This window comes from Myxocyprinus asiaticus, chromosome 36 (assembly GCF_019703515.2).
Source record: "Myxocyprinus asiaticus isolate MX2 ecotype Aquarium Trade chromosome 36, UBuf_Myxa_2, whole genome shotgun sequence".
Classification (NCBI taxonomy): domain Eukaryota; kingdom Metazoa; phylum Chordata; class Actinopteri; order Cypriniformes; family Catostomidae; genus Myxocyprinus; species Myxocyprinus asiaticus.
In genome coordinates, this window is record NC_059379.1 from 14,858,464 (window position 1) to 14,871,359 (window position 12,896).

At 38.8% G+C, this 12,896-nt stretch overlaps 1 protein-coding gene across 2 annotated transcripts in view; it reads left to right on the top strand.

The window, feature by feature from the left end:
* Positions 1 to 11,245, top strand: part of atrnl1b (attractin-like 1b) — a 149,908-nt gene extending 138,663 nt beyond the window's left edge. For both annotated transcript variants that reach the window (XM_051673902.1, XM_051673903.1), the window contains exon 29: positions 8,921 to 11,245. In XM_051673902.1, coding sequence (XP_051529862.1) covers positions 8,921 to 9,045 — 125 coding nt within the window. In that variant the 3' untranslated portion in view covers positions 9,046 to 11,245. The remainder of the gene's footprint in view (positions 1 to 8,920) is intronic.
* Positions 11,246 to 12,896: the final 1,651 nt, after the last annotated feature.

The window sequence follows — 12,896 nt, forward strand, 5'->3', positions numbered from 1 at the left end:
AGCCACTGGCAAATGGATGAGGAAAAGCAATTGGCAAATACCTTTTTTATAATGTAATTTAAAAGGTGCTTTTAAAGTGCATTAAAAAGTGCTCAATGCACTCATTTATTGCTACATTTAATGACATATTAATGATGAAATAAATATGATTTATTAATGTACAATTTTATTGTTAAATATAATTACATTTGAAAACATTAAATAAACACATTTAAATGTGTCTTTATTTGTCCATTTATAAATTGATTGATTTATTCAAGTTTTTATTTTAAAATTAATCGATTGATAATTTATTCCTTCATGCTTTTTTAAATGGCAATCCTGGGCTTCAGCTGATATGGATTGCAAATGGTAAAAAAAAAGGAAAAGTCAAACAATAAAGAAAAGCAATTGGCAAATGCTTTTTAAAATGCCATTTAAAAGGTCCATTTAAAAATGACTTACAGTGCATCTGGAAAGTATTCACAGCGCTTCACTTTTTCCACATTTTGTTATGTTACAGCCTTATTCCATAATGGATTAAATTCATTATTTTCCTCAATTCTACAAACAGTACCCCATAATGACAACGTGAAAGAAGTTTGTTTGAAATCTTTGCAAATGTATTTAAAATAAAAAACAGGAAAAAAAATCACATGTACATAAGTATTCACAGCCTTTGCTCAATACTTTGGTGAAGCACCTTTGGCACCAATTACAGCCTCAAGTCTTTTTGAGTATGATGCTACAAGCTTGGCACACCTGTTTTTGGGCAGTGTCTCCCATTCTTCTTTGCAGGACCCCTCAAGCTCCATCAGGTTGGATGGGGAGCATCGGTGCACAGCCATTTTCAGATCTCTCCAGAGATGTTCAATTGGGTTCAAGTCTGGGCTCTGGCTGGGTCACTCAAGGACATTCACAGAGTTGTCCCGTAGCCACTCCTTTGTTATCTTGGCTGTGTGCTTAGGGTCGTTGTCCTGTTGGAAGATGAACCTTCGCCTCAGTCTGAGATCCAGAGTGCTCTGGAGCAGGTTTTCATCAAGGATGTCTCTGTACATTGCTGCTTTCATCTTTCCCTCAATCCTGACCAGTCTCTCAGTTCCTGCTGCTGAAAAACATCCCCACAGCTTAATGCTGCCACCACCATGCTTCACTGTAGGGATGGTATTGGCCAGGTGATGAGCGGTGCCTGGTTTCCTCCAGACATGACGCTTGCCATTCAGGCCAAAGTGTTCAATCTTTGTTTCATCAGACCAGAGAATTTTGTTTCTCATGGTCTGAGAGTCCTTCAGGTGCCTTTTGGCAAACTCCAGGCAGGCTGTCATCTGCCTTTTACTGAGAAGTGGCTTCTGTCTGGCCACTCTACCATACAGGCCTGATTGATGGAGTGCTGCAGAGATGGTTGTTCTTCTGGAAGGTTCTCCTCTCTCCACAGAGAAACGCTGGAGCTCTGTCAGAGTGACCATCGGGTTCTTGGTCACCTTCCTGACTAAGGCCCTTCTCCCCCCGATCGCTCAGTTTGGCCGGGCAGCCAGCTCTAGGAAGAGTCCTGGTGGTTCCAAACTTCTTCCATTTACGGATGATGGAGGCCACTGTGCTCGTTGGGACCTTCAATGCTGTGAATACTTATGTACATGTGATTTTTTTTTTTTTTTTTTTTTTTCGTTTTTTATTTTTAATAAATTTGCAAAGATTTCAAACAAACTTCTTTCACGTTGTCATTATGGGGTATTGTTTGTAGTATTTTGGGGAAAATAATGAATTTAATCCATTTTGGAATAATAACAAAATGTGGAAAAAGTGAAGTGCTGTGAATACTTTCTGGATGCACTGTATTAATGTGCTTTTTTATTGATAAATATAAGTAATTTTTAAAACATTAATTAAATAAACACATTTAAATGTGTCTTTTTATTTGTCCATTTATAAATTGATTTATTCACATTTGTATTTTCAAATTAATAGATTGATAGTTTATTTCTTAATTCTTTTGTAAATGGCACTTCTGGGCTTCCATAGTTAAAGAGGTGTGTGAACTTGCAAAAACGATGTCAGACACTGTAATATGCTCTGGCCCCCTCCCTGCTCATCATGGTGACGAGGGTTATAGTAGATTAGTGTCACTGAATGACTGGATGTCTGAGTGGTTTCTAGAGAATAGCATAGGATTTATAGACAATTGGAGTTTTTGGGGTAGACCTGACCTGCTAAAGAGAGACGAACTCCATCCCTCCAGGGAAGGTTCCGCTCTCCTCTCTAGTAATTTGTCTCATAGTCTTTATAGTGATAGTATTTGACTAATTGGGGCCCAGGTCAGGAAGCTGACAAACTGGTTAATCCAAACGTCTGAATTACAACACATAGAGACTGCATCACCTAGATATTATATAGAGACTCTGTCTGTTCCCCGAACTACCAAACACAAACCCCTCACTAAATCATTTTTAAAAAATGTAAAAAATGTGATTAAGGTCAAACTTGAAAAAAAAAAAAAAAAAGAAAAAATTTGAAGGTAAACATCTTATAAAGGTAGGGCTACTAAACATTAGATCTCTTTCTACCAGAACACTAATTAATTAAATTATTACAGATCATAGTTTGGATGTACTTTGACTGAAACCTGGCTTAAACCAGATGAATATATTAATTTAAATGAATCTACTCCCTCAGGTTATTGTTATAAACATGAGCCTCATCTGAAGGGTCGAGGAGGAGGTGTTGCTACAATTTACAGTGAAGTTTTTGGTGTTACTCAGAGGACAGGGTGTAAGTTTAAGTCTTTTAAACTCTCAATGCTTAATGTGACACCGTCAGATATAAATAAAAAATCTGTAGTTTTTTGCCCTTGCTACAGTCTATAGATCACTCGGGCGTACTCATATTTCCTTGGTGAATTTGCAAATTTTCTATCAGATCTAGTAGTTAATGTAGATAGAGCTTTAATTGTTGGTGACTTCAACATTCACATAGATAATGAAAATGACACATTGGGATTAGCATTTATCAATATTCTCAACTCTCTTGGAGTCAGACAAAATGACAGGACCAACTCATCGGCATAATTATATGCTAGATTGAATTCTGTCATATGGATTTGATGTTGATACTAAAGAAATTCTACCGCAGAGCGGTGACATCTCAGATCATTACCTTGTCTCTTGTTTGCTGTGATCAGCTAATGTCACTCAATCTACACCACGCTATCGTTTAGGTAGAACTATTCTTTCGACCACTAAAGATAGCTTCACTAATAATCTTCCAGAATTGTCTCACATACTCAGTAAGGCAAAAAGTCTAGAAGAACTTGATGTAATAACAGAAAATATAAATGCAGTCTTATCTACCACTCTTGATAGTGTGCCCCCCCCCCTTCGATTAAAGAAAATTCAAGAAAAAAGCCCCGCACCATGGTACAATGATCACACTCATGCTCTCAAAAGAGCAGCTCGGAAAATGGATCACAAGTGTAAGACTACAAAATTAGAGGTATTTCGCAGTGCATGAATGGATGGTGTCTGTAGCTACAGACAGGCACTAAAAGCTGCCAGGTCAGCATATTTTAGCAAATTCATAGAAAATAACCACAACAATCCTAGGTGTTTACTCAGTACTGTGGCTAAATTAAATCATCGACTGAACCAGATATTCCGTTTCAGCACAATAGTAATGACTTCATGAATTTCTTTACTGATGAAATTGAAATAATCAGAAATAAAACTGGAACTATGCAATCAACTCTCACAGCACCTCAGAAAACAGTGTCTCATAATTTTCCTCACGAGCAAATTCAGTCCTTCGCTGTCATAGGTCATGAAGAGCTAACAAAATGTATAAAAAAAAAATCAAAAGCCACTGACGCTGACTACCACACCTGGAGTCGCGAGTTCGAATCCAGGGTGTGCTGAGTGACTCCAGCCAGGTCTCCTAAGCAACCAAATTGGCCCAGTTGCTAGGGAGGGTAGAGTCACATGGGGTAACCTCCTCGTGGTCGCGATTAGTGGTTCTCGTGCTCAATGGGGTGCGTGGTAAGTTGTGCGTGGAACACGGAGAGTAGCATGAGCCTCCACGTGCAGAGTCTCCGCGGTGTCATGCACAACGAGCCACGTGATAAGATAGCGCGGATTGACTGTCTCAGAAGTGGAGGCAGCTGAGACTTAGTGAGAAGTAGTGGGAATTGGGCATTCCAAATTGGGGAGAAAAGGGGATTCAAATATAAAAATCAAAAGCCACATGTATGTTAGATCAAATACCAACTAAGCTCTTATAAGAGGTATTCCTTGTAATCTCAGAACCTCTTCGTAATATTAACTTCTCACTATGCTTATGACGTGTCCCAAGAAACTTTAAAATGGCAGTTATCAAACCGCTTAATAAGAAGCCACAGCTTGATCCTGGAGAATTGGCTAATTACAGACCGATTTACAGAACTAGTGTCCTCCCAACTATGTTCATTTCTACAGAGAAATGGTATATATGAACAATTTCAGTCAGGATTTAGGCCCCATCACAGTACAGAGACTGCACTTATCAGAGTTACAAATGACTTGCTCTTATCATCTGATCACGGCTGCATTTCTCTTCTAGTGTTGTTGAATGAAATCAAAGATTGGATAGCCAGAAATGTCCTTCTACTCAATTCCGACAAAACAGAGGTACTAATTATTGGACCATATACCTCTTAAAATAAGCTGCTAAAATATAATTTGACTCTCATACTGTTATGTCGTCTTCTACAGCGAAGAATTTTGGTGTTATATTTGATACCAATCTGTCCTTTGAAAATCTAATTTCCAATGTTTGTAGAACAGTATTCTTCCACCTCAGAAATATTGCTAAGTTACAACACATGCTCACTGTTGCTGTTGCTGAAAAACGAATTAATGCGTTCATGACCTCAAGACTAGATTATTGTAATGCATTACTGGGAGGATGTCCAGCAAGTTCAATAAATAAACTTCAATTGGTTCAAAACGCAGCTGCTAGAGTGCTGACTAGAACCAAGAAATATGATCATATTAGCCCCATTTTATCGTTGTTACATTGGCTACCTGTTAAATTTAGCCAGACATACAGCTAATTTATCCATCAACTCACAATTAGGCTGCTTTAGTTAGGTCTGCCAGAACCAGAAACAAATATCATGATCTGTAACTCTGCATAAAATTGAATGACATCTACGATAATATTATTCTGTTTGTTTCCATGTTTCAACCTTGGGATTCATATCCCGAGGTTACCAGAGCCGGCCAGATCCAGCTCCATTCCTGCTTGGTGTCGGACTCCACTGCTATGTGTCTCTGAGTGATGACGACTAAATGCAGCCGGTGCTAGCCAGACATCACTTCAGTCTTTTACGATGGACTTCAGAGGATGAACTGATGCCAACTCCAACTGTAAGACATCGGATACTTCATATGCCACTGCCTCAACCTTGGACTTAGGATGGACCCCACCGAACCTCACCGAAATGACCTGCCGGTTGAACTGATCTCTGCCTGCATCACCTTTGTCTGTTGATGGACTTCTCTTGAAATGGAATACATAGACTATCATTTAATTTCCAACAAAAGCCTTCATCAGCCAACTAACAAAGGACAATGCATCTATGTGAACTTCTGCAGTTAATCCAGGATGGACTTCAAAATCATTAGTTATTAATCTTACAGTTCTTTTTTTTTATTTTTTTTTTTAAACATTGGACCTTAACACTTAGTTTACTAATCTTAAACCATGAACTGCACTGCACATAAATAACTAATATTGGCATTATATTCATGTTGTTTAGCCAGAGGGGAACTAGCCCCCATAGTGAGCCTGGTTATTTTTCTCCATTAACCAACATCTGATGGAGTTTTGTGTTCCTTGCCTCGGTCGCCTTCAGCTTGCTCACAGGGGTTCTAAATACAGTTGTTATTTAATTATTAAATTTTTATACACAATTTAAAATAATTTTTAATCAAACTACACAATGGTAACTCTAAGACTTTGTAGATATTACAGTGTAATTTTTTGTTAATGCATGACTTTCTGTAAAGCTGCTTTGAAACAATGTGTGTTAATGTGTGTGCTATACAAATAAAAATGACGACTTGACTGGGGTATGAGTCTTGAAGAGCATGCGAGTCTACATGTGAGCGGAAAGTGACAAACACAAAATTATGTGATTTCTTCAGTAATTGTGTTAATATCACATTTTCTTTTTATGACAGTATTGTTTAAGTTTAGGTTTTAAGGATTAGGGTGGGGAGGTAGCATTTGTTTATTTAAAACACCATTGAGCATTAACCTTGACAACCTCATTTATTTGGGAGAATATTTTACTCCTTTTTAGTACCCCACAGTGGACATTTCACCTCAAAACCGCCACGATGTAAGGAACCACGTTCTAATTTGCAAAAATGGCACCACAGTCATATAATTTCCATGGGATCAGGCTGCATTTTCAGTGCTTCATCATGGCTTCAATGGAAATTTCTTAATGATTGAAGAAAATGCATAAGCACATTAAATATTGACATACTAATCACTGTTTTGAATTTCAGAGAGATTCTATATTTAAATATAACAAAACACCATTCAAAAGTGTTTATGCATTTTTCTATTTTTAATGTTTTCTTTTGTTTATTTGTTTGTTTTATTTATTTTTTCCATAAAGTTCTCTTGTAATTTTTGGTGCCCAAAATAGTCATAATCTTTGTTTTCATTGCCATTTTCTACTTAGTATTAAATGGGAAGGTTTTTTTTTTCTTGCTGGATCATCTCGCAGATGGTCGAGCGCGCAGTCCACAGTATGCATTTGAGGCATGTGCACTACAATGGCATAGTGATGCTCTTTTAGTACAGTCAACAGATGGCCCATGCACCGATGTGCACATACAAAGACTATCTACATGTCGAGAAAATATGGGCCGCACATAGACAGTCCATGCACTGTGCTGATGATGAAATTTGCGTCTTGCATATTGTGTGCAATCCGATCTGTAACTCAGAAATCCAAAGTATACGTTAGCCTTAAGCGGGGATGGATGGAAATTGGATGAAAATTTTATTCCTTATGATAATGCCCCATTTAAGTAAAAAAATCTTTAGCAGCATGAATTTAAGATGGCCCACAACACCATTACTGGCCAATGTCTAATACCTTTTGACCTGCATTGCGATTAGTTTAAGTTAATGTAAAACGGGCTGTAAAAGCATAATGTTTGTAAGCGTGCCCTGCACTCTTTAGGACTGAAGGCTGTTCTGTTGACAGATGTGCATTTTTCACATTCCTTTCTTTACAGCCCAGGTGTGATGGAAAATAAATCGATGTTTGGAGGTGTAACTGTCTGCAGCTCAGGTTGTTCTTGGATGTAAATCCTCTTCGCCTGAATGCTTGAAGCTCTGGGTTCACACTGATGTGCTGAATTCAATTCCTTTTGGCTGGCCTGTCTGAAGTAATGAATTGTTCCCCTGCAATAATTGTATTGCTTCAATGGCAGGGAGGGAGCAGTGCCAGAATAGCACCGAAGTGGCTGTTGTGTTTTTAGGATGATTTGTGAGATGTTGCTTTGAAAAATTGAGCTATGGGTTGTGGCCATTTTTTTTCCCCACATCAAACTGTGACAGAATCCTGGTATGAAGTTTGGTTAGTTTTAGAGTAAATTTGGGCTGGTTGCCAAGTTCACTTTACTGCCTCTCTCTACACACACGTAGAAAGAGAGGCAATGTTTCTCTATGTGAATGAGGCCCTGTTTACACCTGGTTTTAAGATGTGTTTTGGGATTTGTCCACTTAAACTACATTGCTCATCTATTTGAATGCATTTGAACATCAGCAAAGCACTGCCCACTCACCTGTTAATCAACCAGTGCGCTAAAACAAAATGTGGACTTTTCCGGGTACGTTTTTAAGAAACAAACAAAAAAACATCCAACCTAAAAATTTTAATTTACACACACAAAAACTTCACAGAGCTTCTTCAGTGTGCCTGATATCAACATGCAGAGAGACAGATGAGAAACACACACACACACATCCGAAGCTCAGTTAGTCACGTTTGTGCTTAGATTTAATGCAAGTATAATTCAGAGAAACAGTGCACTGTTTTTTCGCTTTATCATGCTGTAATACATTGATAGTGTAAATCCAAACAAGCAGTCTTTCCATAATTTTTTCCTATCTTCTTTTATTTCTATTTCTCTCTGATGTACCCTCCTCCAAAAATTTTAATGACAAACTTCAACAGCCCAGCAAGCAGCAACCCTAAAGACTGCGAGTTGGCCAGCTCTTTTGTGCTGTCTGTGTTATATATCCAAAGAAAGTTGTTCTCTCTGGTTAAATTGTACTTGTTTAATACATTTTCATGTTGGTTGTACTATATCATATTTTCGGGCCACTGGACAATGATCACGTTCCCGTATAAAGTATGTTCGGGAATGCATTCATATTACTCACCTAAAGAACGTTTTTTATTAACGAATGAGAAGTATGTTCTTCATCGGATGTGGTGCATGCTCTGACTGTACACAAATGGGGACGCAGCTAAGACCTGAGAGAAAATAATAGGAGAACAGAATAGGAGAGAGGGATGCTCCCTGTCCTCACTTCAGAGAGAGAAAAAATAATAGAACTGAAGCCCTTGAGATAGAACAGGGAGTTGCTTCTCATTCTTCCTTGTGGAGCATTGAGTGAAAACCTTTTTCAAACTCTTCGCTACGTACGAACGGGCACAAAGTTCATCTTCAAAAAATTAGAATTTGAGTTGAATGAGCCAATTGTTCCTTTGAAAGAGTGTGCTTTAAGTCACCATTGTCCCATTTTTTATCATTTTGCTTTGACATGGAAATTAATTTTTTTTTTTTTTTTTTTTTGCTTTATGAATGGTATCCATGAGTTGAATTTCCAATCTGCACTGCCTCCTGTCTGACCCTCTGCTTGCTTTGTTGTGTGTTGTCTGCAGGTATAGCTATCGCCAGCGCTCTTATCGACACGTCCCAGCAGAAGCCCATGGACTTCAAAGAGAAGAGCCAAGGCTTGAAGAACCGCAAAGCTCTGCCTCCTGCTCACCAGGGCACCTGTGTGTGAAAACATGTATGGCCTCAGTGGGTTGTCATTCACCGGAGTGACCTCTTCTCTTGTGCTGCTGCAGGCAAATGGCAGCCTATGTACCAGAGAGAGGCCCCATTTGAGGAGATTATTTAGGTGACAGAGTGCCCCCATTTCCTATTTCCACTCCATATACCCTTTATCTCTCCATGTCGATTTACCATCATAAATAGACCTCGCCAGCTCCCACGTCTCAAATGACCCCTGCCATCATTGCCTGATCCAGCTCAAGCATCACTCTACACTTTTCCTTGTGCTTCTCACCCAGTTCAACTCCATCCAACCAATTCACAAACCTGCTACACGTCTCCATCTTATTTCTTCATATCACCTCCAGCTCTGGTCAACATTTAGCCTTTTTTCCCACATTTCTTAGTCATTTCTGGCCATGAGAATGTTGGCACCTCTACCGACCCTCAGCTGTATCGTGAGGGCCTCTCCAATGGACGTCTCTCATGCGTAACATCAGCTTGACACCAAGCACAGATGTGCCTCCAGCATAGTTTACACTTCATCAGTGAAGAAACTGGGAGTCTTGGATGTCAGCTGGACCAGTGTTTCTCTCTGAAGTAGTCTTGTAATGATTATCTTGGGACAGTCGCCGGTTTTGTGTACGGGTCAAAAAGCTCACCTATTTGTATTCTCGCCAACTATGTTTTTGCTCTCAAGGAGGCTTAAACTCAACATCAGACTTTTAGCTATTTTGACATTTTATTTAAAAGAGACAGACTATAGATATGCTTGCCAGAGATAGCGTGAAAGCTATCTGTTGCGTAAGCTGTGCTGCTGGAAAACTCATGCTTGGTAAACACGTTAGGACTGGATAAAATCGTTCACAGATTTTAGCTTTGCATGGACCACACACACACACACACACACACACACACATACTATTCTTAAACACTTTAAACTGTTTGTGGGTTATGTGTCACAAAGAATGTCCCTAGGTTGTTAAGTATGAGGTTTGGTGTGCACAAACAGTTGTAAGTCCAGACTGTTAGTGTAATACGTAATGTTACAGTGTAATGGCCAGCTGGTTCCAGCGAAAGCAAGTATCAGTCTTAAATCACAAAGAAAAATTCTATTTGAGGTGAAGGACTGAATCATTCCTCACTGACTTAACAAACCTGGAGAATTTAAGCTTGTAGTCACAGACCATTAGGCCACATCGCAACTGTTGTATAGTTCTTTATTGGAAAAAATGCTAGGGAGCTCTAGAAAAGCTGCTGTTGATTTTTTTTTTTTTTAATTGTAATTTTGCAATGGTACAGGTTTGAATGAGCAATGTCTCAACTGTGCAGTAACGCTTCATCTCTTTATAATGAACTTTTGTACTCTTTAAATTTCACATATTGTGAATGTCAAAAGAGAAAGGTGATGATTTTGAGGAGATCAACAGCTGAGAGTATGCAGTTGCAGTATAGACTGTTCATACACTCATAGACTGTTTCCTCAGACAGTGGGCTTTCAAGTTTCCCAGGATTCATCCTACAACTATGGGAAAACCCCTTTCATCTGATTTACCCAACAGACATGGACTGTGCCTGATTCTCCCATGAGTAAAACAGGAAGTCCAGGAGACTTTGTGTTTCTGCCTATCCAATCTCAGTGGCAACAGCAAGAAAGTGTACAGCATCCTAATCTTCACTCGTTTCCTTTAGATGGATCTGAACATGTGAATCTAATGTGAATTGCTCTTTTTTTGCTTCATGTAGCTACTTTTTGTTTGTATTATTTGCTGATTTTAATAAAGGACATTAAAAGATCAATAGTTATTTTAGGCCCACCACCTGTACATGACGGTGTTAAGTAATCATGTCTTTTAAAATGTTTGTGGAAAAAAGAAATGTTGAATTGTTTTTGTAACTGATTGATTCCTGTGTAATACCTCTGTTATTCTTAGGTCACTTACAGTATGTACAGTAACTATCTCACGTAGGTCAGCTCACTCATGAACAGTAAATGTCTTTTTTTTTCTCTTTTTTTTTTTTATGGCTATATGTTTCAAGCTTTTTTATGTTCTGAAGCGAGATGTTGTCATTCACAGGAATTGTACAGACTGATTACACAGGCATCATCTCACTGTAACTGAGAAAAACAGATTCATTCATCCCTCAGTGCATATCATTAATCTTTATTGTATTTTAAAGATGAATGGAAAAATAAAACACTTGAATATTCGCAAGACCATTTGATCATTCCAGCTCTTGTAATTATGAAGACCTCGTTTCAGGGCTTCACCTGGTCTCATTGCACTTAACAAACAAAATTAGTATTCTGTCATTATTTACTCATGCTCATTTTGTTTTAAACACATGGCTTTCTTTATTTTTTGGAAAACATAAGGAGATGGTAGACTGAATGACAGCCTCAGTCACCATTCACTTTCATTGCATCTTTTATTTTTTCATACAATGAAAGTGAATGGTGACTGAGGCTGTCATTCAACAACTAACTTTGTGTACCATGGAAGAAATAAAGTCATACAGGTTTGGAACAACATGATGACAGAATTTTCATTTTTTGGGTGAACCATCCCTTTAAGGCCAGTTGCAGAAGATAAACCAAATGCTACCTAATATGTAAATGTACAGTTTACATGTATGATATATTTCTTTCTTTCTTCAGGTGTAAAACAGTTAATCCCCCCACCCCCCTTTTAACAGTCATTACCAATACAGTGTAATGTGTCTGGAGAACTATGCTATTTCTCTTCATTCCAGAGCTGACCCCATTATCTTCAGAATTGCTGAGGCAACAAGAAGTGTGATTGGCTTACATGTCATCGAACTCTTTAGGTGCCTGGTATCCCAAGCAAATATATTTTTCCTGTAATTTACTTTCAGTGGTTAATTGTAATATAAAGCACGATAAGCAACGATAGTTGCATAGATTTTACCACCAATTTATCATGTGTGGAGTGCTGAAATCCAACTAAACTATGGTTGCAGTGACTACCACAGGTAAGGTAAGGTTTTAGAACACCCCTAACTTGTGGTAAGTTCACTGTAATGCATGACCCCTCCTCATTTTATAACTGCTTAAATTCTGTCTCATGCAATCAGATTTTAGAGCTGTAACTATCAGTTTTATAATATTACATTTAATTTAACACTATGCTGTATTGCAGGGCTGCATGATGGGCAATGAACTTGCTAGACGTTTGAAGGTTGCGCTATTCCACACAGTCCTCTTTTCTGTCCACCTGGCTGTGACAGTCACCAAACTCTGCTAGTCACTCAGTCTGCTCAGGTAGGTGCATGACACAGGCTGACATAGACTGAATGAGCTGTCACAGCTGACTAATGCCTGTAAAGACACTCAGGGGAGTGCTATGGATAACTTGTCGCAGATCTATGTGTGTTTTTCCCCAGCCTGCTGATGGGAGACATCCGTAATGTCACAGCATGTATCAGAGGCCGTGATGAATAAGCCTGGCTTGTTTTTGCATTCTCCGTGTCAGCCTCCAGTTTACTTTTTCTCACTGTCATCTGACACCAATTCAATACCTACCCATTGCTCTTTGGTCAGTGCTGTTTGAATGCTTAATAAAATTTAATTTTGTGATGGGCTGTCCTTAAGTATGTTTGCTGGTATTAGCTGGTTTAAGATGGTCTCGTAGCCTGACCAGCTGAAAAGTGCCTTAAACTCCTCTAAATCCATCCAACAAACCTGCCTGACCAGACTGGGAGACCAGCTAAGATAAGCAAACCAGCTTAGGCTGGTTTAAGATCCCCCAGCAGGGGTGTGCCGCAATCATTGCCCAATTGCTGACAGCATGTGGACGCTTAAAATAATATAAAATCGCCCAACAATCCATTCCCTCCTCC